Source organism: Triturus cristatus, chromosome 2_1 (assembly GCF_964204655.1).
Source record: "Triturus cristatus chromosome 2_1, aTriCri1.1, whole genome shotgun sequence".
NCBI classification, from domain to species: Eukaryota; Metazoa; Chordata; class Amphibia; order Caudata; family Salamandridae; genus Triturus; species Triturus cristatus.
Window position 1 is genome coordinate 998566114 of NC_140581.1, and position 25233 is coordinate 998591346.

The 25233-nt window shown below is 44.6% G+C and overlaps 1 protein-coding gene and 1 non-coding gene across 3 annotated transcripts in view; both read left to right on the plus strand.

The window, feature by feature from the left end:
- The window catches only part of HAUS6 (HAUS augmin like complex subunit 6), a 184029-nt gene that overhangs the window by 78573 nt on the left and 80223 nt on the right, over positions 1-25233 (plus strand). For both annotated transcript variants that reach the window (XM_085634713.1, XM_085634721.1), the window contains exons 11-14: positions 3732-3834; positions 9624-9687; positions 11497-11554; positions 17063-17152. In XM_085634713.1, coding sequence (XP_085490839.1) covers positions 3732-3834; positions 9624-9687; positions 11497-11554; positions 17063-17152 — 315 coding nt within the window. The remainder of the gene's footprint in view (positions 1-3731; positions 3835-9623; positions 9688-11496; positions 11555-17062; positions 17153-25233) is intronic.
- LOC146866220 (small Cajal body-specific RNA 8) lies at positions 11285-11414 on the plus strand. Its single transcript, XR_014977646.1, has one exon.

Below are 25233 nucleotides of genomic sequence, written 5' to 3' on the forward strand. Positions count from 1 at the left end.
CTGCCTTAGGGGTGACTGATAGGTTTATATATATATGTGTGTGTAGGTAGAGACTTAGTGTACCTATATCTCAGTGAGGAGTGTTAACACTACCTCACCCAGGCTGCAGTAGCAGGCCTGTGGTGTCAGATTTAGTCTGCTGCCCAGGGGTGGCATAATACATGCTTCAGCCCCTGGTAGGCCTGTGAAGTACCTATGCCCTTGGTACCTAAGGTACCATATACTAGGAGCTCATAAGGTACCACAGTATCCAATCACTAGTGCATATAATATGCACTCAAGTTGTTTAGAGAGAACAGAGAGGCTGGGGCCCTGATTAGCAGGGTCTCAGCCAGACTATAGCCAGAAACCAGTGTAAACATCGGGGGGAAAAGTGGGGGCAGCATAAGGTGCAGATCCTACTCTCCTACACCGTTCTTTTGTCTCTGTCTGCCTGCCCCTCTTTGGTCTCTGTCTGCCTGCCCCTCTTTGGTCTCTGCCTGCCTGCCCCTCTTTGGTCTCTGCCTGCCTGCCCCTCTTTGGTCTCTGTCTGCCTGCCCCTCTTTGGTCTCTGCCTGCCTGCCCCTCTTTGGTCTCTGCCTGCCTGCCCCTCTTTGGTCTCTGCCTGCCTGCCCCTCTTTGGTCTCTGCCTGCCTGCCCCTCTTTGGTCTCTGCCTGCCTGCCCCTCTTTGGTCTCTGCCTGCCTGCCCCTCTTTGGTCTCTGCCTGCCTGCCCCTCTTTGGTCTCTGCCTGCCTGCCCCTCTTTGGTCTCTGCCTGCCTGCCCCTCTTTGGTCTCTGCCTGCCTGCCCCTCTTTGGTCTCTGCCTGCCTGCCCCTCTTTGGTCTCTGCCTGCCTGCCCCTCTTTGGTCTGTCTGCCTGCCTGCCCCCCTGCCCCTCTTTGGTCTGTCTGCCTGCCTGCCCCCCTGCCCCTCTTTGGTCTGTCTGCCTGCCTGCCCCCCTGCCCCTCTTTGGTCTGTCTTCCTGCCTGCCCCCCTGCCCCTCTTTGGTCTGTCTTCCTGCCTGCCCCCCTGCCCCTCTTTGGTCTGTCTGCCTGCCTGCCCCCCTGCCCCTCTTTGGTCTGTGTGCCTGCCTGCCCCTCTGCCCCTCTTTGGTCGGTCTGCCTGCCCCTCTGCCCCTCTGCCCCTCTTTGGTCGGTCTGCCTGCCCCTCTGCCCCTCTGCGGTCTGTCTGCCTGCCTGCCTGCCCCTCTGCCCCTCTTTGGTCTGTCTGCCTGCCTGCCTGCCCCTCTGCCCCTCTTTGGTCTGTCTGCCTGCCTGCCCCTCTGCCCCTCTTTGGTCTGTCTGCCTGCCTGCCCCTCTGCCCCTCTTTGGTCTGTCTGCCTGCCTGCCCCTCTGCCCCTCTTTGGTCTGTCTGCCTGCCTGCCCCTCTGCCCCTCTTTGGTCTGTCTGCCTGCCTGCCCCTCTGCCCCTCTTTGGTCTGTCTGCCTGCCTGCCCCTCTGCCCCTCTTTGGTCTGTCTGCCTGCCTGCCCCTCTGCCCCTCTTTGGTCTGTCTGCCTGCCCCTCTGCCCCTCTTTGGTCTGTCTGCCTGCCCCTCTGCCCCTCTTTGGTCTGTCTGCCTGCCCCTCTGCCCCTCTTTGGTCTGTCTGCCTGCCTGCCTGCCCCTCTGCCCCTCTTTGGTCTGTCTGCCTGCCCCTCTGCCCCTCTTTGGTCTGTCTGCCTGCCTGCCCCTCTGCCCCTCTTTGGTCTGTCTGCCTGCCTGCCCCTCTGCCCCTCTTTTGTCTCGGTCTGCCTGCCCCACTTCTATCCCTCAGCTGCCCGTCTCAATCCAAATAACTGACTAACATATCCACCGCTCAAATTACTTTCATATTTCACTATACTAATGCTTTGTGTTCCGGAGTAGCGTACTACTCGCCGAAAAAGTGTGACCATGCCTCGTCCGGGGTAGTAAGCACTATATAAACGCAATTACTTTTGTATTTCGTACAAAATCGGGCACTTTCTTGGTTTCCTATGTGGATGCGTCAATTCAATCGACTGACGATAATCCAAACCCGGATGACTTTCTGCAAGCAATATCTGAAGTAGGGCTGATCTAACTCTCCTCTCGGACAATTTTTATTGTTCTTGACAAAATCTCAGACTTGGAAAGGGCTGCACAGCAAGCACCTTGCTGCAGTTTAATTACCACAGAAACTGTGGGTAGATGAGCAGGGCTGATAGAAAGTTTGATACTGGAGTAGGAATGAAAACTGAAAGCTATTGTTTCGATCAAAGCAGTTTTTCCTCCTAGGTCTGCTTCAAGAGCTGGCTTAGACATAGATTCTCATAAATGGCAATTGTGCGCTTTTGGCTAAGGAGACAACAGTTCTTCTTACTCTATATATTTTAGTTTGCAAAACCAATACAACTACTTTATGTTGAAACCTCCGCATTTGCACTGGCTACTGGACTTTTGCAATTTCTTAGCGCTAAAAGTAATTTTTACTACTGACATGTTGCAGCATACTCTGAACGATAAAGGGGCTGAGAGCAATTTGTTGGGGGGTTATACCGGCGACAACAGGCTGCATAAGTTATTTAACTCACTGAGCTATCTTAACAATGTGAATGTGCTTTATAAAGCTATAATGTATTACAAAAACAAGTTACAGGTTTAGCAGTATTTTACTTTAATTGTTAAAGGTTGTATTACTGTAGACCATCTGATTGCACTGGATGAAAAGACTAGTACGGTTGAAATGCAGTGTCCTGTCAGGCAGTGGTTTCTGACCAAAGACATTTCAGGCTTAGTGGTACCGGTCAATTGGGAAAACTGTATATAGGCAAGCCAGCTTGAATTAGGAAGGTGGACTCAGTTAGTCACGGATCCTGGTTTCCAAGCTTAGTAGTTTAAATCACTTTACCTTTCTACACTCGTTCTCTCCACTGCCAAAATTGAGTGCTTAAAAATAGCAAATACTTTTTGTAAAGTATGTTGAATATTCAAACGAATGGCAGCAAGTTCAACCAAAGTTGATTGTTACACCATGAATGTTTGCATGCACACTTCAGAAAGGTGAGTTTGGTGAATGATTAGAGCCCATGTTCCTTTATGCTGCCACTATATAAAATTCACTCCGTGAAAAAGCAGATAGCACTTGGAGGAGTTTCACTGGTTCTTTCGATTTCGTCTGAATTGATCAAATTTCAACAGTTGTTTTACTTGGTCATAATGTTATAGAGACGAGCATACAAATGGCCAGATGCAATAAATGTAATCAAATATACAACACGTGTTTTTTAAAAAAAAATTTTTTTTTTTTTTATAGAGGTTGCACATTTTGTATTGCTGAACTTTGTTAGTGGCATTTATAGAAACTAACATTGTTTTTACAATTGTATACATATTCTTTTTATCCAAAGCAGAACTTTTGTGCCTTATTTCAGTAACTGGGCTATAGAAATTCACAAGCACTAGGTAAAGTTAAAGTTGCCATTATATGAATCGAGATACTGTATGACTGTCTTGCAATTTAAAGGCCATTTCTTCAAATTTAAATGGTAACTTGGAGCAAAGTAATGTCAAAACCTTTTCTATTTTTCTGGGAGTAGCTTGGGGAAAGTGAGGAATACTTTTTGCAGAAAATCCTACTTATGTAGAGGCTTTTTTCATGGATACTTATTTTTTAAATAGGTTTTTAGTTGGATCACTGTGCTCATCAACTTTCACTAGGATATAAAGTAACTGTGGGTAGGGGTTTTATGGCGAAAGTGTTTTTCCTTGCTAACAGTTGTGCTTTTTATCATAGGAGCTTGGCTTTGAAACCTCTGTTGCACATTTACTATTTGAACCAGCTGAAAAAGATGCCCTGAAAAGTAGTGTCTTTTGCCAGTATCCACCATCATTTTCAGGTAGGCCATATGATTGAATATTTACATGTAAAATATTTTCACTTTGATTTAATACCAAGAGATTCTTGTCCCCGTCTTTGGATATTTCTTTTTTCCATGACTTGTTCTCAGTGTACCCTCATCTGTGAGGAATGGCTTGGTTCTTGTGGCACAGTTTGATACAAGGCCCTCTTCTGTGCATACCCATCACTCTTAGGGGAATGGAAAATTTAAAATTGAATTAGTCTCAGCCACTGGTAAACACTTAGGACTGCATGGGTCCTGTGCTTTTTATGTCACAGGACTCAGTCTATACCTTGCTGATGAGGCCTAAATGGGCCAAAACTGATCTGGTGCTTCTTGTGTAACTGTCGTCTTGGATCGGCTCTAAGGAAGCAACCACATCAATGATTTATTCTCCTATGTAATGGTCCGAGTGGAAACCAAGAGTGCCTCTTTAGTTCTGCTGTTTTTTTTGTTTTTTTAAATATTTTTTAGTTTATTTTGACAGCTATCTGAGAACCAGTTTCTTCTCTATGGAAAAGATGTGACGTTGTCTTGGAATAAGCAAACTGTTTTCTTTCTTCCCTATCTGGACGTGGAATAAATCTAATATTAATCCTAATGTATTGGCAAGGATTCTGATGAGGACGTTTCATGAACCGCCTGCAGGAAAGTGCCCCTTTTTGACCTGGTCATCCCCCACCTTTTGCCTGGTATTTGATGTAATTTTGACTGGAAGTGCATTTGGTTCCTGCTAACCAGGTCCCCAGTGCCAGATCTCTTTCCCAAAACTGCAATTGTACCCCAATTGGCAATAAGTTTAGCTCTTCCTGCAAGTCCCTAGCAAGTGGTACGTAGGGCAAGGAGGCTAAAGAGGGTCTCTAAGGGCTGCACCATATATTATGCCACCCTAAGGGACCCCTCACCAAACACATACAGACTGCCACTGCAGGGTGTGTGTCTTGGTGAAGAAAAAAGTGAAAACACAACATGGCACACAGCCTGTGTGCCATGCCTGCAGACACAGCCTGTGTGCCATGCCTGCAGACACAGCATGCAGTATAGATAAGTCACCCCTCCAGCAGGCCTAAGGCAGGGTGCACTGTACCACATGTGGGGTCATAACCGCATGAGCAGATATGCCCCTGTGCTAGTCAGTTTCATTACTGCCAGTAGAAGTGACCAGGGAAGCCATTTTTAGAACATGTGCTGGACGCTGGTAAAAACGAGTTCCCCAGCTACACAATGACTTCACTGAAAATAAGTATTTTTGGTATCCATAAACCCACACTGATTCCAGTGATTGATTTAATTTATACATGCACCTAGAGGGCACCATAGAGGTGTCCCCAAAAATCAACAGACTACTAGTGTGCAGATTGACTGGTTTTAGCCAGCCTGCTGCCAATGATGAGTTTCTGACCCCCAAGGGTTGAGGGCCTTTGCTCACAGGAGGTCAGAAACAAAGTCTGCTTGGGCACAGTTTAAACCCCCTCCTACAAGATGACCTGCAAATTTAGCATTCCAAGGCAGGGAGCTTTAAAGAGCCTACTGCCTTTGGTATGCGTATGCTCACAGGAGAGCATGCAGACTCCCCCTGACCAGGGCCTGTTTAATGCCTGTGCAAGGTGGGAAAATTGGTAGTCAGATAGGCGTGCCCACCCACAGGCTAGTACCACCCCTAAGGTGGGCCACCTGAAGTGGATACGACATTTCAGAGTCTTACAAACTTTGCCATGCCCAACTTAAAGTGGGTCATATAGGAGGCGTAGTGACCCAACCCAGGAGGAAGTAGTCCATTGACTACTGCTCTACACTTCCCTAACTACCCTAAATCTAGTATTTAGGGGAGCCCCTGGCACCAGGAAGTAAGAACCTGCCGAACTGAAAGAAGTTGTATCTGAAGAGAAGAACCAGCACCTGACTTGTAGCCAACCCTGCCTGCCTGCTGACTTTGAGAATTGCGCCAAAAGACGGTTTGTCCTGCAGCTGCTGTGTCTCAAAAGCTTGGGAGAACTGCCAGCATTATGCCCAAGCTCCAGGAACTACAGTGGAGCTGCTCTCCTGCACTATGTAGATACCAAGAAAGAACTGTGAGGCTCCAAGACCATTAAAATCAGACGCCAGAAAGCACCACTGCACCCGAGCCACCAAACCCGAGCTGAATTGGTCTAATGGTGCCAACAGGGTCCCCAGACCATGCAGACTCAAAGCCCTCCTTGGGTTTTTCCACTGTAGATCTATCGGCCCTTCCTGCACCCTCTTGTTTGCAAGCCTCCTCAGCCGCTCGCCGCAACAAAAATAAAATGCCTCAGGACACCCCTGCCCCTCGGCCCCGGGCCATGGAGAAGAGGATCAAAGGTGTCCCCTTGCACCGTGAGGCCTGATTCTCTCCACCCCCACCCCTTGTTGATTTAGCCAGACTGGCATCCCAGTCCAAACATGAAGCAACTTTTCACTAAGACTGATCCCCGTAGACTAACATTGGACACCCAACACTGTATTGCACCACTGCACCTGGCCGCCCTAGTGCTGTTGGAGATGACCTGCTGGTGCTGCCCTGGACCTTGCCCTTAAGTCCAGGAGATTGGGTAAGTCGCTGTACTTTACCTGTATGCTGTATTTGTTATTCCTCCCATAAGGATAACATTGCAGTCTCTGAAAAATGCACTGTTGACTTTTGAAAATCTAATGTATTTCTTTCCTGAAGTGTACTTACCTGATCGTATTGACTCTGGTGCTTAACATATATAAAGATATGTATTTTTATAAATTGGTGTTGATCACCTTCTTGAGTCGTGTGAATCATTTATTGACTGTGTATGTATTTTGCAGATGTCTAACACTCCTTTCTGATAAGCCACCCTCTAGAAAGAGCACCTTGGAATTGCTAGAGCAACCCCCTGCCCACTCATAGGGGAACACCTGGAGTCTTTGCATGGTACAACTCTTTGGTATATCATAAAAAGAGCCAGCTTCCTATGTTGGTGGTGCAGTGGTGGCATACAAGACTTGTCATCTGCTGTACCATATGGTTAATATGTTTTTCCACTAAGGAGTCCAAAATTGTCACTAGTTAAAAATATTTATTTCAAATTTTTTTCTAAAGTATTTTAACCTAGCTGTTTAGGACCTTGTGTTTAGTCAGACAGTGAAACTGTTTCGAATTTTAAAAGCATTTTAGTTAGTGAGCCCCTTTAGAAAAGCTTCATTAGGAGGTTTGTTACAATCTGAAAAAGGTACTTTATAACCATGACTGAAGTAGGAGATTCCTCCCTAGAGCTCAACCTGGGGCCCTACAGGAAACTTAGATTGGGCAAACTTAAGTCTCTCTGCCAAGCATGGAACCTCCCTCACCATGGGATCTAGACCTACTAAGGCACATCTGCAAACGTTGCTTGCAGAAAATGCTAGATCCCTGGCAGAAGGAGAAGTCCCTAGTGGAGAAGGGGGGAAGTGGATGCTGAAGTGGAAGACACAGATGATGATTTCAGCAGCAGTCCCACTGATGGCAGTACTGGAGTACCCCAGAAGTAGACAGTGAAGATGCAGGTTTTCAGAAACTAGCCAAGAGGATAGAATTAGGGGATAGTAAAGGAAAGAGTTTAGATGGGCCCAGGACCCATCTCTGGTGGCAGCAAAATTATAACAAGGGAGAAAGATGAAGATTTTGACCCTTAAAATCTCTAAAGGGAAAGTCGCCAAATATGTACAGGGTGATATTATCACCAAATGGTTTACAGCCTTTGAGATGGCCTGTAGAATGAGGAAACTCAGCCAGAAGTATTGGAGCTGTCTTCTCAGGGAGCTGTTCTCAGGAAAGTGTAGGTAGAAATAGGCTGACACCGAATGAGACAAATGCTGAGTCTTATGACCTCATGAAGGATACCCATATTGAGGGTTTTCAAATCACCACTGATGAATACAGTATTGGGTTCAAGGAGACTCTGAAAGCACTAGTTGGTTGGTTAAAAGGTAACTAGGTGTTGGGCTTTACAATCTTACTATGAAGGAGCATCTATTGAATAACTGTGTAGCTGTACAATTACATCAATACATTGTAGACCTAGGTCCACTTTCACTTCAAGAGTTGGGACAGAAGGCAGACCACTGGGTCAAGATCAGGGTAAGCAATACAACTGATGGTTGGGGTGACAAACCAAAAATGGTTTCTAAGCCCAGGATCTTCCTAATAAGGTAAGTACGTTTTTAACTAAAAATACTTTTCATTTCTAGAAATAAATGCAAACTTTTCATCAGTCCAATGTTATCCTATGGGGAAAACAATATTGCGGTTAAACAGGTAAGTACTGCACTTATAATCCCAGTCTTCGAAGTCAAGTCAGCAAGGGCCAGGGGTCAGGTGGGTACCAAAACTACTACACCACCAGCAGCACAGGGGCGGCTGGGTGCAGAGGTCAAAAAGTGAGTTTGGGCCAATGCTTTCCAATTAAGACGGGGCTGGAGGCACACTGCTTGCAGGTAAGTAACTCTGTTGCAAGGGGCAAGCTCTGGGGGTTAGGTTAAACACTGGGGAGGGCACAAAGCAGCACCAAACGTACACCACCAGCTGCACAAGGGCAGCCGGGTGCAATTTCGCCGTCAGGCCAAATGCTTTTCTGTGAGGATTCTTCTTTCGGCTAAGACTGCAGTCGTGGCACCGGAGGTTGCAGGAGGGAGACCAACGACAGCAGAGGTAGATAGAGATTTAGGGGGTTGTAGGGGGGACTGTTGGTTCAGCTCACCAAGGCCATCGGGTGCAGGGGTGCCTTTTGATGTTTGAATCTTCTTACCCGAGTCGGTCGCAGTCTAGGGGAGCCTCTATATTCACACTGCAGGTGCCATTGTGGAGGTCAGGAGTGGTCAGCCAAAGCTGGACACAAGGTCAATCGCTGGGAGACTTCAGTGCACAGGTGAGCCACTCGGACTGTGGACGTCTGGTGCAGAGTGGGCAGGAGATGCAAATCTGCCTGAATCCATAGTCCTTGAGGAGATTTCTTCTGGATAAGTCCGCTCTCCACAGGAGAGTAGATTTTTTTTTTTTTTTTTATTAAGGCGGCAGTGCTCCCAGGGATTTTCAGAGGTCGCTCGCTGCTGGACAGGTTGCATAAGCAGGAGACAGGCTGGGAGGCCTGGGGCCAGGACGGTAGTAGTCTTCAGTCTTCTCTGCCTAGCATCTTGAGCACCCTTCACCCTCAAATCAGGACCACTTCTTGGCTGAACTGCTTTAAAGGAGAAAACTACACGGAGGACCCTAATACTGCTGACTACAACTAGTAAAATGTCCCCCTCGACCGGAGTGGTCCCTTTATTGGCTTCATCCCGTTGTAGCTAGTCCAAGAGGCTTCTAACCGGCATGTTAGCCTGTTGGTTACTAACCGCTTGCAACAATTTATTGCATTCAATAGACTAAAATTTAAGTATTTTACTTAACTTTCGAAAATCCTATCTCCGGGTCTTCTCTGTAGATTTTTGCCGTTGTGTAATTTAAGATAAAAATGCACATAATTTTTACAAATTAGTATCGCATTTGTATTGTCTCTTACTTATGAACTGTTTTGGTACTTCTAAATGCTTTACACTTGTTCCCTTGATTAAGCCTGACTGCTCAATGCCTCAGCTACCCAGAACTGAGCTAAAGCTTTTGGTAAAGACACTAATTTAACCTGATAGAGATTGTAACATTTATACCTGGTGAGGTCCCACAACCACCCCCACATAATCCCGTTTCCTACAATACTCCAATAAAATACTGTGACAATATTGAGATCATTTGGTTAATAACAAATGTATTTTTATTTTAACAGATTTGGATGTCCGGACGTCACTGAAAAGTAGACCTGAACCTAGTGCAATAACCCCCTCAAGGAGGTACTGTCTCCAAAATGCCATTCATTATTTGTTCAAACTCTTCAAAAAATGTTCTTCGTCCTGAACTGTTGCTTAATGTTGCTTAATGTAAACTTAATCTCTGTAGTTGCTCAGTTTATTTAACAGTTTGTAAGTATGTGCTTAAAATCCAGATTGCCCTTTCAGCTTTCATAAAATAGTATGAGCCCAGTCACTGCATGCTCCATGGGATTTATTGTATGCTGTTTTATCATTTGTGGGTATGCTCAAACTCTGGCATGGATTTAGCTCTCCTGAACCTAGTTGGACGCCCCTGCTTTACACAGTAATACTCCTGCCCATGGCGCTTTATTATTCTCGATCTATAGGTAGCCAGTCACCTAGCACAGTCCAGAAACTATTTTGGTAACTGCTACAGCAGAAGTTTTATTATCAGCTCTGAGACTAAATGTGCATCATACGTGGCCCATGCCTGCCCGAGTGTACTCTTGTCAGTCACTCCTCCCATGCCCCCCGAGTGTTGTGGATCACAACCGGCTTTCTTCCACGGAGTGAATTCCTAACTCTTGTCTGTTTAGACCGTTTCTTGCTAGTCCCCCCTCCTAACTCTTCTTCCTTCAGCTATGTTATATATTGATGCATCGCTCCACGTTCAAGCCACATTGAGTGCCCTCAACCATTTGCAGCAGCTGACCCACATATCCTGCATGCACCACATCTGCAATTTATGTGCTGCCATCATTGCAGGGTCACACTGAAACCTCCCTACTTGCATTTAGAATAAGATGCTCTATTCTTATTGGGGGATTTGGGAGTTTGACAAAGAAAATGTTGAGGTGCACATAGTACTCGCTGAAACTGAGTAGGATTTCTGCTGGTTAGGCAGCAAGACTTACTCTGCTCTAGGATCCCCTTCCATCACTGGAAATCTGGAATTGAGTGTAACCAGAGGCTGGTGAAAGTATCTGGTCACAAGACTTTGTCCCCTGTAAGAGTCTGGACTGGTGGACTTGGGTAATTAGTACCTAATTACTTTATACCAGTGTGCAGGAAGTCACTCACTACATTGCTTGGAATTTTGTAGTGAAATTGTTTCTGAATTAGACCTAACCAGTGCGAAGAACCTTGTCACTGTAGATTGACCTTTCTTGCCACAAGTGGACATTTCCCAAAAATGTCCTTCATTTAAAATGTAGGTTTCCTGTGGGATGTTCTCCAAAGTAATTGACAAAAATTATTTCAAAGGAAGTGACTTCGGATTTTTCCCTGGGATCTTAATCCTAGGATTTCTTTGGTTTGGATTTTACATTTTTCAGTCTTCTCCTGCCTGGGGCCAAGAAAGTGAACCTTAAAGGTGATGCATCAGTAAGGGAAACTTCATGGTACATTTGGGTGGATATTGTGGTTGGGGTGCAGGTAGAAATAACCATGGAGCCCTCAGCCTAGCCATAATACACCAATATTGTAAAATATTTGTTTTTGTAAGGTGTTTCGGTGTGATCTTCAAAGAGTATTTCCTACACCTCATGACTCTACTGAGGTTACACTTTTTAGAGGTCTTTTAGAGGTTCATAAATGTCGTCTTGTCTTGCATTAATGTGCATGCTTTGATAATGCACGGGAGGTTGATACACAGATGTAGCTGAGACTGCTTCACTTGTCACAATACCTCCCTAGAATAATGGTGCTTTCTGATGACCGGGGCGAACTGAGAGAAATCGCAACGGACAGATACGAAGCTCACATATGCTGAATTTTAATGGTTCAAAAAGAGGGGCTAATTTTGTTTTGAGTTCATTAATTAATGTATTTAATTTTTTTTAATTTAAGGATTTTTTCAGTTGCGCAGCTGACACCTGGTAAAAGTCCTCGAAGACCTCTTGAAACGGTAAGTTATTTATTTTGCACTGGACCTCGTATTTTGTTTTTATGTTAACGAGTTTTGTTTGGCATCTCAAGCATGTCTCATATTTCTTTTTATTTAATTATCGAGTTTTAACTGGTTTGAGAAGGTGTTTTTGTAACAACTTGATTCTGATGGATTCTTCTGCATACAAATGGTTCATCTTTGAATATCCAAGACACAAGTCTGCATCTGGAAACTTATAATGTAGCTCTCGGGTGTGAGCAAGGAGGTGGTACTGGCTCTGACTCTATGCTGTAAACTGGTTGTGGTGATGTCACTGAAGCCATATAGTACCAAACCCAGCACCCTGATGTTAGTTCCATAGTTTATGTGCACCTTTTAATGTGGGTTTGAAGCTCCTCTCCATAAATCTGAAGTGAAGAAATTTTGCTCGCCAAATGAATGGTGCAGTGCCAGGGATATGTCTGGCACCAAAGAAGTTTGGCTTTATATCCTGCCATATGTTTGATGGATGTAGGAAGCTGGCTTTTTATATTGTGGACACAATAAGATGATGGACGGAGGATTGAAAGTTTTCAGACATTCACCCTCAGTCACAGATTTGGGTTTTATCTATCATCATTCTTCTGCTCACTAAACCACCTTAGGTTGGACCCAGCCATATGCAAATCATGGGAACTGTCCAGCCCGAATTGCCCGGCCAGGTCATCCCTGGACCGGAAACGACATCCTGGGACCGGTTTCGGGGTTTCACCCCGCATCAGCCAGGCTAGCTTGAATCCAGTGGCAAAGTAAGCAAGGGACCCACATTTGGGCATACCCTGACAACTTAGGGCGAACATAGCGGAGTGAGCTAAAGAACGATGATGGATTCAACCCAGATCTAATAGCTACTGGGGGTGAGTGTCTGAAAAGTTTCAATGCTCTGTCCATCTCCTTGTGTTTGCTTTGTTCGCCCTAAGTTGGAAGGGATGCTCAGTTGCCCAGCTCAGTATGCTCATCTGTTGGTACTCGGGTGCATACGTGTTTTGTCTGGTGGGTCGGTGAGTTTTAGGATCTCGCGGTTCTCGGTGCACCTGCAAAAGAGGGAGAAGAAACACAGCAGTATGATTTATGGCGTGGAGCTTTCCTCTGTTGGAGTCCCTCGTCATGCATGGTCTTTTTTTACATTGATAGTGTTCGGGCAGAACACAAACCTTGGTGCTTGCAACAGGCTCCAGTAACCTGGGTATTGGTGCAGGGAGCCTCTGGGGTGGATCACAGTCTCGAAGTCTGGATGGTCCGACTGGGCTGACCCCCCTGGACACTTGGTGACTTCCTCCTAGGCTGGTGTCTGTGGACCCCTGTGGTCAGCAGATCGATGAATCTGACTGTTCGGTCGGTGGCTGCAGGCAAGTGGCTCCTTCATTTCAAGGGAGATGCTGGCTGATTGGGGGAGTGCTGGCAGGCCTCAGAAGCTGTTGGAGGATGTCCAACTGCATGTAGAGTTGGGTCTCTGCAATTGTCAAGACAGGAGCAAGCTGACAGGGTTTGACGCCAAGTCCACAGTTTTTGCATTCTTCGGCTCTTTTTTTGTCAATCAAATTAGTTTATTTCGTGCACCCGCCCATAATACAAAGTATTAAAAACCTATATTTAAAAACAGCATGCATATTTCTGAAAAAAGAGATGCTTTGTACCAAGCAAATGTACATTACAGATTATCTAATACTGGTACCGTACGGAACCTAAATAACAAAGTAGTAGTATTATCTGAAAAGACTAATAAACAATGCAGCAAATGCAGATATAAAAAAAAATTGTACATACAAACGTAGGCGTAACATCCAATTAAACAATATAAGCCAGTAAGGCTCATCCGACATTCATTAGCAGATTTGTTTGCTAATAAGATAGCGGGTCTTCCTGGAGGGCTAATAATTTTAGTGTGAGATGGAAACTTACTAGGGTGCCATCAATCACTATTACATGAAAGGTCCCGAGGATTTTCTTAAACACCTCACTGCGCACTTAATCCTGACTTTAGGTGTGAAGGGTAGTAACCAATGGGCTACTCCCCCCCTTGGGGTCACTATACCCCTTACATGACCACTTCCTGTGGCAAGTGAGCATAACCCTTCCCCAGAGTTCCTAATTCGTGGAATCCTCCTTTTGTGGAGCCCATCATGTAGCCCGCCTTAGGGTTGTGGCTAGCCTGGTTGTGCAACAAGCCTACTACATTGCTTATTTCCCACCTGACCTGGTGTCAGATGGGCAGAGGGTGGCATCTCCCAGCTGTGGGAAAAACCATGATCGCATATCAAAGGCTTTGAAGAGGCTGGCCTTGATATGCTGAATCATTAGCCATCCTGCTGGAGCAGATGTGAACACCTTCCTCTGGAGCAGGTGTTGTTTTTGCCCTCAGAGAGCAAGGGCTCTTACCTGCAGGGAGTCAGAAACCAGTCTGTGGTGGTCGGCTGGGTGAGACTCGTCAGCCAGTACACTAGACAGTGGTAGGTTTTTCTGGGTGCATGTCATAATAAATCTTAAACTGGCAACAGTTCATCTGCCCATACAGATATGCCCTCACATGCAATATAATGCACCCTCCCTTGGGGCTACAAGGCCTGCTGTAGGGGTGACGTACATATATTCTGTGCAGTGACTTTGGCAGGGCGGACAGTGATGGTGCCATGTTTTTCATTCATGGTTTGCACCATGACATGCAGTCTGCAATGGCAGGGTGAATGCAATTTGTATGGGGGTCCCTTAGGGTTGCATAATATGTGCTGCAGCCCTTAGGGACCCTCTTTGGTACCCACGTCCTAGGTACGAGGGGTACCCTTACTAGGGACCTGCAGGTATGCAAAAGTGTGTGCCAGTTGTGTTCCAATTAGACCATTTTATTCTCAGTACTTTCTCTCAGTCCCTTCGCTGATATCTTGTCCCGATCTTGACCGCGGCCCAAGCGTGATGTGGTACATCGACAGGGCAGAGGGGTTTTTCCCCATCGCCATTGAAGCAGTGAGGATCTGGACTTGTGTGTACCCACTGGGGCTGCGGCTGGAGGCCAGCCAAATGGCTGGTTCACTCTTCACTTCGTAAAGCACCATTGCTGGATGTGGCTTATTTAGGGTTTGTAGAGTGAGATCAATGAATGCAGTACACAAGCCTTACATTTTAAATTAATTCTATAGTGAAACAAGGCAAAATGAGATCTCTGCTGCTGTAAGAAGAGGCCACGCAGCTGTGGGACTGGTCAATAGCCAGCATTGAGCTTAAAGCTGAATATTTACCAGGCCGTAAAAACATCCAAGTAGATGCTGTCAACAGGTCTCTTTCAAAACGCTACATCATGACCAGTTATAGCAATTGTTAAAACACTGGGGTCATCCTCAGACAGATCAGTTGGCATCAAAGGACAACAAGAAATGCTGTCCCTTTATTACGCTATAAAAGAGAACTTTGGACAAAGTATTTTTAATGATCTACAACTGTGCATATGCTTTTCCTCTGTTTCCCCTGGTTGAGTGGGCTCTCTGCCAGGCAAAGAAACCTTACAAAATGGTACCAGTCACCCCTCGATAACTGACAGTATTGTAACATAGTGATTCTAAGTCTCTGGTCTTCCTGCATCACTACTGTTCAACTACGAGCTCCTGTAAGGGCAGTGGGCAGAAAATTCCCACCACTATCTGAAATCCTTGAACTGTGTCTGATGACCTGGAGTTTGGTCTCTTAGACTTTCCAAAGCAGAGTTGAAGATCCTGTCCTGAAAAACTGCTTTTCTTATTTGCTTGACCTCCACGGAAAGAGTGAGTAAATCGCACACACTAGCTGTCAAAAAATAGTTTTTGCTGGTCTTGGAGCATAAGGTGGTAATGTGTCTACATCAAAAATTCACTCCAAATCTACAGTCCCACTTCCATCACTCCATGAGTCAGTGATTCTAAATTCTCGCTTTCCAAACCCTACCTCAAATACTTAGTCTTCATGTGTGTAGGTGCCCTAAATTCTGCCATGACATATCTAAAGACCTATGACAAACTGACCAACATTTTGTCCTTCTGTGACCCTTGAAGGGTCGGTTTCCCACCTCTAAGCAAAGACTGTTGAGGTGGGTCTCTGTTATCAGACACTTCTGTCAGAAAGAACAGGCACTACTACCGGTCTACAGATGAACTAGCAGATTATTTGGTGGGATAAGAGGTTCTGCACAATCTCTTTGGTTAAGGCAAGCCTCCTTCTTTCTTTCTAATATACTATTCCCTGCTTACTATTCTAATTCAAGCATGTGAATCTATCAGTAGAAGTATTTCATCACTTTTTCTCTTGTCCTGGATATCTAAGCTATTGTGGCCTCTAGAGAGAGTGAGGGTGCTCAGGTAATAAACATGTACTTAAATAAGTTAATGCTAAAATGAAATTAAATTAAAATTAAGAATGTTCAAAGGTGTAAGGTTCAGGTTAATTATAGAATTAAGCGGTGATTGAGGACCGATTATTGAATCAATTCAATAATTATTACATTCTAGATTTGATATTTATAAAATGGGTATTTTAAAGGCTAAGAAATAGTATGGTGAATTAATTTCTAAATGGTAGGTTTAGGTTAGATTGCAGTAATTACAAAAGTAATTAATAGGTTAAGCTATTGAACTAAATTAAAATATATTAAATGTAAAGTTTAATGAAAACAGTGTTTGTGTTTTTTTGTTTAAGTGTAGAGGTAAACAGCATAATAGGTAAATAAAAGCAATGCAGAGATCCACAAGTTAATCGTTGAATACATTGATTGGCGATGTAATGCAAGGTAAAAGTGATATCCTTTAAGTTGTTAAAACAGATCTGTACAAAAATGCCTAAGTAGCTTGGGGTTTTTAGGGATGTGCCAACTGTGGAGATGACATCTAATGGGGGTCTTATTCAAATTCTTGTTGTAAATTGCTGTGCAAGCTAAGGAAATGTTTTTGTGTGGAATGGTATGTCTGATCAAAGCACTTTAATAAGCTTTGAGTTTAATAAGCAAGTAACCTGCCTTTGGTAACCCTTAGGGTGGATAGGGGGGACACTCATTGCACAACTTTGAGTCGTACCCCGATTTCAAACACCAAGGGCACAACCCTTACTGGCTTTTTACCGACATCTGTTTGCCACCGTCCCGGCATGGTTTGAATCCTGTAGTTTTAGGTGGAGGCCTTGTTCCCTTAAACATTGGATTTAAATTTGAAAATTTTTCTGTACCAATTGAAACTGGGAGAGGAGGTCTGGATCCATGTTCAAAGGCACAGAAAGAAAGGATCAAATGGGACATAGGTTTGGCGCTTTTATGCTACTCTGGTCCGTTTCTTCAGGACGGAAAAAAGCCAACATGAAGCCTTGAAGTGCCACTTAAAAGCAGGTGCGAGTATTACTTTGAAGTGTTTCCATATCCTGTTTGGTGCCTGGAGAATATTCTGAAAGTGAGGAATATGTGGCTAGAAGTATCCATCAGAAAGCTTTTACAGGACTGGTTAACACCGGTTAAACCACTTTGTTGTTATTTTGCAGGGTAGCCGTGGAGGAACACCAAAACCTAAACCAAGTGCAAAGAGATGTGAAGACATTCGTGAACAAGTCAGACAGCAACTTGCTGGCCAAGTAAATTTAATGTGCCTTTTACTTGTGATGTTGCACTTGTTATATGATGATTACACTGATTGCAATATTGACTTGCTAATCTGAAGCAGCTCTTCCCACAGGAAACTGGTAGAGATCACCCTTTGAACTGAGGATGGTTTCATTTTATCTCATGTAGCGTTTGCAGGGAGAGGAAAATCCTTTTGCTTTCTCAAAATGCTGCACTTGACAAATTAACAGAACTGGAAACTCGGAGTAATTGGGGCCGTTCAGAATGAAAACCTTGTCGGCAAGTGGTTTTATTGGGAAGAAAAGTACACCTATCACCTGTTAATGAATCTCAACAGGATGACCGGGAGGATGAGTCGGGCTTGCATTCTACATCCTACAAACCTTTAAAAATGTGAAAATATTAAATTCACAGGCCCAGCAAAGCAAGAACCCTGGTTGAGGGTGCAGCAAAGATTATGATATAGCTTCACAAAATATTGAATACAAAATAGACTAGGACAATAAAAGTGCATCATGGATCTTGGGTCCTGCCGGCTTGCCTCATGAAGGTTTGAATAACCTGGATGGGCTGATATTTTATTAGTCTTATCAAACGCCCATATTTAATGTTGTGATTCCCGCCTTTAGAAATGGAAATGTGTGAAGTGTGTAATACATTAACAATCCCAGTGCTGGTGAACTGTAGCCCCAGAGAAGTAACTTTTGTTTTTTTGAAGATCGCTAGGTAATACACATTCTTCTGCTCCAATATTAAACCCCAAGACCATTTGAGTAAGCATGATACGGTCACTTGTTTTAAAAAAAAAAAAAAAAATATATCACAATTGTCACCTCAGTAAAAATAAAACTATTTTAGGGTCTTGCCTACATACAGGTTTTAGCTGCCTGTGTAGGAAACCCCTCTTGTAGACCATACAGCAAACTTAAACCGTGAGCTTTTTGCCAGCCCATTGCTTACTAGTGGTTGACTTTCTTGTCACTCCCCATTGCTTGTTTCTTATTCACAGACGTTCCTTCCTCTTGTGTTTGTCCCTCCCCTGAGGCATACCCTCTTTACCATTGTATTTATTAGTTTGACTTGGATTCTACTACTGCCCTCTTTAAAGAAACTGTTTTTAGGTCTCGCCTGAGCCAGCGCTTTAGCGCTGCTCTGGCGAGAGTTTTAGTAAACAGGATTTGGCAGTGCAAACTAGTGGCTTTTCAGGCCTCTAGCTACAGTGCATGTGCGCCGGGCGCGCGCCCCATTTGTTTGCCTGGTGATCACTTTCGCGGCCGCTTTGATGTTCTCAGTGAGCGCGGCCACTGAGAACATCAAAGCCGCCGCGAAAGTGCACACCATATGCTCTGCTCGCATCTCCCTCCTCCCTTTTCAGAACATGGTTCGCGGCTCGCACTTGTTTTCTTTTACCAGTTCTTTTCGGTATTTCATTCTCTCTGGCTCCATCAGAAATTATTTCTTTAGTCTTTTTTGCTTCTATTTTCTTTCAGTTTGAATTACTCTTTTTATTTTCCCATAAGAATTTCCTATTCTTGTTTTTGTTGGCATTGGGTACACCATCACAGCAGCTACTCACCCTTCCCTCAAACACGTGCTTACCTGCTTCATGATCATGCCCACCCACGCTATCAAGTCCTGCTGCTTGCAGTTCCCGGACCTATGTTTGTATATCTCAAAGTTTTTTAAATAAAGATATTTGTTGATGGAAAAAAAAAAATCTGTCTTGGATGGATGGCTTTCACCCCATTTCTATTCTTTTTGGAACGCCTGCTGCTTAAAAAGCTGCAAACTGCGTTATCCATTTGCACTCTCATTTCTTTCCTCATGTTCCTTTTCCTTCGCTGGTGTTCACAAAGGCATTGATAATCCCTTCTGTCTGCCTGTTAACGGCTTCCCCCTCCCTCCTCACGCTTGGAGCCCTCCCCCACCCTCCAAGCACACACACATAGCTGTAGGCTTCTCATGGTTGAGAGACCTTGCACTGCGAAACCCCCCTCCAGCACTCCCTCCTGCCTGCCTCTGTTTACTCCACCAGTGGCGGCATGTGCATGTGATTAACCCTTTCTTTCCTCCTTGTTTTAGAAGCTCCTAAACCATTAACTCAAGAGTTTAAGCTACAAAAGCGTATTTAAATTCTTCAGCTTATGCACGTTCATAAGACAATTGTCTGCAAGGTTCAGTTAAATTGCGTCTACGAACTTGCATGATTGTTAGCCACTTGGGGTCTTATTAGAGATAGACAGTCCAGGAGGCAGGGGCGTAGTGGGTCTGGATTGTGTTTCAGACCGGTATTTGAGCCCTCTTCCCGTGCATGCAATAACTACTTCTCAGCCCCGTAATGAACAAGCATTGGCATAGCCAATAGGTCTCGCTTTTGGGACTTTATAAGTATTTAGTTATACAACTGTTGCATGGCTAAACACTTATAAGGTCCCAAAGGCGATACCTATTGGCTATGCCAATGCTTGTTTAAGTATACCCCTTGTGTACCAATTCCCCCCCCCCCCCCCCTTACATCTCTGCCCCTCTTAGAATATTTCCTGGTGGCCCTTCCCTAGGAGTTTTCTTTAACTGTAGATTTTTTTGGCAACACTTTGTTTCCTTGATTTTGCAATTGTAGTCCCGATCACCTAATTACAGGCTTATGTTAGCTTCAAGTGAGGTTGCTTGATTTTCTTTGGTGTCATGTTATAGTTCCTGAGCTTTATCAGCTGCCACTTTCTTTCCAGTCTACAGATGAGCGTTATAACAGATCTGCCTTCTGGCTCTTGCTTCATTTAAGTGAGCCAATCTGTTCTTCACAAACACAAACAATGCTTAATGGTTTTAAGCTTTTTTTTTTTCCATTAAGTGCAGCTGTTTTTAGGCAGTGGTGAGTTTGCAGCTGCAATCCGTTCACAACATTTCAGACTTCTGTTGACTTAGAGTGGTTGGTTGATGATCTTTGAGCCACTTTCTGAAAGAAAAAAAAAAAGATTTTGTTGTTTTCAAAGGTTTCAAACAAACACCCCTCTGCGCACACTCCCACTCCCTATGAGTGTACTCGGCCAACAATTGGAATTCTTTCTTCCAATTGTCACAGTTCTCCAGACCTTGGTCGTTATTCTCATCCCAGTGAGTCGTGGTTAGTTATCCAGTCTCTAGTTCTTCCTGTTTTCAGAGTTCTTCTCCACAGTCCAGGTCAATGAAGGCTTTATCAGCCCTACATCTTGCCTTTGATGCTACAGCAAACAGTGTTAATATTCCTCCTTCAGCTATTGCTTCCTGTTCTACAGCCCCTTCTTTTCTCAGTTTTTTTGGGGGTCTTGCCTCAGACGTCACGTGCACTGTCTGTTGCGAGGTATTGCTATCTTACACTAGGCTTAGAGCCCGCCCATTGCTTACCAGTTATTGACTTCATTGTCCCACATTTGCTTGCTTGGTTCTTCATTAGCTGTGTGGGCACTGCTTGCTCTTGTTTGCCCGGTCTCCTGGAGCATGGACACATTTCGATGTCCTTCTACTACTCCCTTTATCAGGCGCTACATTTATGTTTAAGAACTTTAAGTATATGTGTTCTCCTGGAATTGTTAAGTCTGCATGAGTGAATGTGTGTGAAAAGAGCCAGCTGGAGGAGAAGGCAAAACTGAGGCTGAAAGGGTTTTCCATTCCAAGGTCTGAACAGTTTTTTATTTATTTTTTAATGATTGAGGCAGTTGGCGTTTGTTTTCATAGCTCAGTTTTCACTAATGGTATCTAGGTTAAATCCCCACATGTTGATGTCTAAACGCACTCAGTTTATCTCCTTGGAGGAAAACCAGAAATTAGCCAAAATACAGCAATTATCTTTTTGAGAAAAATTACATCAACAATAGGTTTTATGTGCTAACACCACTCTCCTCCCAGATTTCAATAACAGATTTAGATAATTACCTACTGGTGGTCTACAGTAAGTGTTTATAGTTGGAACCAAAGTTTCCATAGGAAAGGTATTTTATTGTTTTCCCAATAACTTTGGTGCCGCTTGACAAATCTTCACGAAATTTTCCTAAAACTCCTTCTTTTTGGTTTAGCTGCTGTGTTGAAAGTTTCAGGGTGATACGTCAAGCGCGGATGAGGAAAAAAGGGGGGGGGGGGTGTCCCAAAACGTGTTTCCCCCATGTTATGTCTTTGGGTAATCTTTTTTTTTTTTTTACGCGACTACAGACCGGACTCCCTGAACGGAATACACTAAATTTGTCAAAGCTAGACGTTGGTCCGGAAAGCTTGCTTTTTGTGATTTGTGTAAATCCGTTCAGTAGTTTCACAGATATTAAAGTTTTAAAAATATAGCTATCTTGGAATGAGAGTCCTTGCAGTGAACTCGTGGATACTACTAAAATCTGATGGGCTGTCAATACTTCAACCATGAAGTGTTGGTAGCCAACGTGAGACTCTGCTTGAAGCAGAGTCCCACAAAAAAAGTAAAAAAGAATGAAAAGGGGGCAGAGTGGGAAAGTTAACCATGTTATGGTTATTAAATTTAATAGGAACGCTCAAATTACCCGTGGGCATCTCGGCGCTGCAATGGTTGCAGGCAAGCATCTTCAAGAGGTGGTCACTATTGGAAAAGGGAGGCTTTCAGCAGGTTCCTAAATTGCAAATCATTCGGACAGATATGCACAAGGAGTCTTTTCTAATAAACAGAATTCATGTAAGAAATGGATCTCCCAGCACATCTAGCCAGGCGGATGCAGGGGACTCGCACAGCAGGGCTTTATCCATAGATCTTAAACTTCTTGTGGGTACATACGGTCTGTTGAGGATAACTGGGTCCATTGCCCCTTAAGGCCTTATATGTGAGGCAGCAGATCTTAACAAGCATTGGCATAGCCAATAGGTCTTGCCTTTGGGACCTTGTAAGTAAAAAAAAAAACAACTGAAGTGTAAGACTTCACGTTTACATTTACTGCATCCTAAATACAAATTAAATGTAAACGTGAAGTCTTGTACTTAATTTTTTTTTTTTTTGTTTTTTTTTGTTTTTTTACTTACAAGGTCCCAAAGGCGAGACCTATTGGCTATGAGCACAGCGGTACTACATTGTGGGTTGCATACTGTTGGTGTCCAGCTAGCAGGTAGGAAGCAGGAGAGCTAGTGGGAGAGTGCGCAGCAGAGGGCTGGAGGGACCAAGTGTTAAAGGAGGTGGGGGGGGGGGACCATGAGAGGAATCCATGTCAAGCACACTTACAAAGAATGTTATGCAGCTTCCGCAATACAAGAGCAGCCCAGATGGATTTCCTGGAAAGGGGACAGATTGCCTCCCCTCTCTGCACTATCCACAGACCAATTTGGCATGTGTTCCCTCCCCAATAGCTAAATTTACCTTTGAGCAATGCTTTAAATGGGATGTAAAATGTGGGCGGGTCTCTGAAAAATGTGGGAGGGTCTTTGAAAGGGGCGTGGCAAAGAGTAACTCTTAATCATTTCCAAGAGGCTTGGCCTCTGCAATTAAGGGAGTGGCTTGAAACATGCAATCTGTGGTCATAAAAATTGTATATGGAAACACATCCCAAACTGGATCAAAAGACAAACTGAATCCTTTCAACCGCCCACCCTATGTGGGGTAGCATGGAGCTCATGTAGACATACGAGCAGTGCCCACATAAGAGAAGTAAGAACTATACAAATGTTGCAATATAATAAACTAAAATCCTGTGCTTTACATATTCTGCCGCCTAAACAGTAGGTAGGTACCTCTGTGAGTTTTGTTATTGCATCTAGACCTCTCACACAACAAATGCATATATACAACACAAGCCAGACCTATTTGCTTTGTCAGTTCTTGTTAGCTGTACCAGATAAATGAATAACAATGAGCTCGTTGTGAATAGTTATTAGTCTGTGATGTTTAATTCACAATGTCATATTTTCCAAATTGAAGCCTTTTACACAGATCTGTGAAAGCGTCAGACCTTCAGTGTGCCGTAGGTACTATCGTACTCCTCTTCGCACCCTTTCTGCATTCTCTCATGACACGTGGGCGTCTGGATGAATCTCTGGAAATGGGATGCATAAGGCTTGGCTAAAGTACGTGGCAACTTCAGCGTGGACAGGAGTTGTAATTTAGTACGGACTACCTTACCCTGGCTTGCCTTTAAGCCTGGATCATGCAGGGTTTAGGATCCAGCATGTTGCTTCAGAATTTCAAGAAAACAGATTGGCGGGGGCGGCCCTGGGGCTACTAAGGCAACTCTTTGTGCTGTCTCTGCAGCAAAATGTACCTTAAAAGTATGTATACCTATGTGACCTATTGTGCTGAGCACCTGTACTCACTGCACTCTTGTACACCATTGAGCAGTTGTACTGACTGTATAGTGTACTGGCACCGCTATGTACCCACACTGGTTGTAGAGAAGTGTCCACTATCTAGAGTGACGTGCATCTGTACTCTGTGTAGTGTTGTGCACCTGTGCAGGTTGTTAGTGACACACGTGTTTTAAAGTATATGGCAGAAGCTTTGCATGTTCTGTGGTGTGGCTGCCGAGTTCCGTTCAGAGCGTAGAGTATGTTATGACGGACTCCTAATACATCTAAGCTTTAGCTCAGTCTTACATAGCTTCTCCGGTATTGTGCCACATCACAGAGGAGAAGCAATCTGCTGTAACGCGGCGCGCCACCAGAGCCATGTATAAAGCACTAGGTTTGTTTGCACTGCACGCACTATTCATAGAGCTCTGTTGAACGCGCAGGCGCTTCTCCGCCAATCTCATGACTTCTGCGTTATACAACCGGCGAGTAACAAGCGCGTGCCCTTTTGTAGATTGCGTATAAAGCGGAAATTTTGGCGGCTGCGCGTCTTCCAGCAGAAGAAAGCTTAGGAGAGAATGCTCTAGAGAAGAACCTGCCGCGCACTTAGCAGCGCGCTTGGCTCATTGATTCACACAAGTGTCCAATGGTTTTCCTTAAAAAGGAACAGCGCAGTGCCGTGTCATCTTTAGTTGGTAGCACTGTTTATATATGGAACGAGTGTCTATTCTTACAACTGTGTCCTACCTACCCTATGATGTAAAGCGCTCTGATACTCTCTACAAACTTTATACATAAATTGTGTATGAAAAATAACCATATCGCTACATTTTAAGAATTCCTTGGAATGAAACCCCATGCGTACGTTATAGTATTTATCAGCGTCTGTAAAGCTGTAACCATAACTTTAGGGTACGGGATGTTCACCGTGGCAGCTCTGTACAGAGGTAAGTTCTACCTGCCTTCCGAAGACCAGGCTCTGTGGCTTGTTGCACTCGGACTGTGCAGTGCTGCGACGCCACTAGCCGGAAATAGCGCCATATTTGGAATTCATAAATAGAGTTCGGATTGAGGTTTCTCTGTGAGGATGGCAGCTGAGTCAGTAATTGCACGGGAGAGTAGGGTACTGATGTGTGCCCCAAACACAAAGGCACTCACGCCGCTATCAATAACTCGCTTCCCGGAAACCCAGTGCGAGAATGAGAGCCTAAAAGGAACGTTCATAACACAGGGTCAATTAACCATAGCCAGGGGCCAAATGTTACCCTTGACTTGCAGCTCCTGGCTTTCCGCTTCGGTACCCCTTGCATCTTAAGCCGAAGAAGGAAGCAGCAGACTCTCTTAAAGTAAACGGGTCTATTGGCGACCTCTTTAGTTTCAGTGGTTTCCACATTCAACTACCCTTCCTTCCCCTGACCCCTCAGCAGCAAACAGCATGCGGCTGGCGGGCTAAGAACGGGACAAGCCGCCCGGCCTTAAATGTAGTGTTCGCCATGACATATACACTTCTCTTTTTCTGCCGTCCCACTTGGATGGCTTCGCCTGCTAAAAGGTTTCTTATCTTTATGGGGCCATGTGTTTGGCCCCATAAAGATGAGAAACCTTTTGCGACGCAAGGAAGGCAGACAAGCCCGTTCAAATGGGACGGCTCAAAGTCTAACAAACGTCGCAAGGAGCTCTTTTCCAATGGCTGGCCACAGTTTAACATAAACGGGGACGCCGGCCAATGGAAAAGAGGGGCGGGGCTTAATGTCCTTTACAGAAAATACCCCAAATCATTAAATCTCGCCAGCGAGACTGCTCATGTGCGCAGCCCACGCCAGGC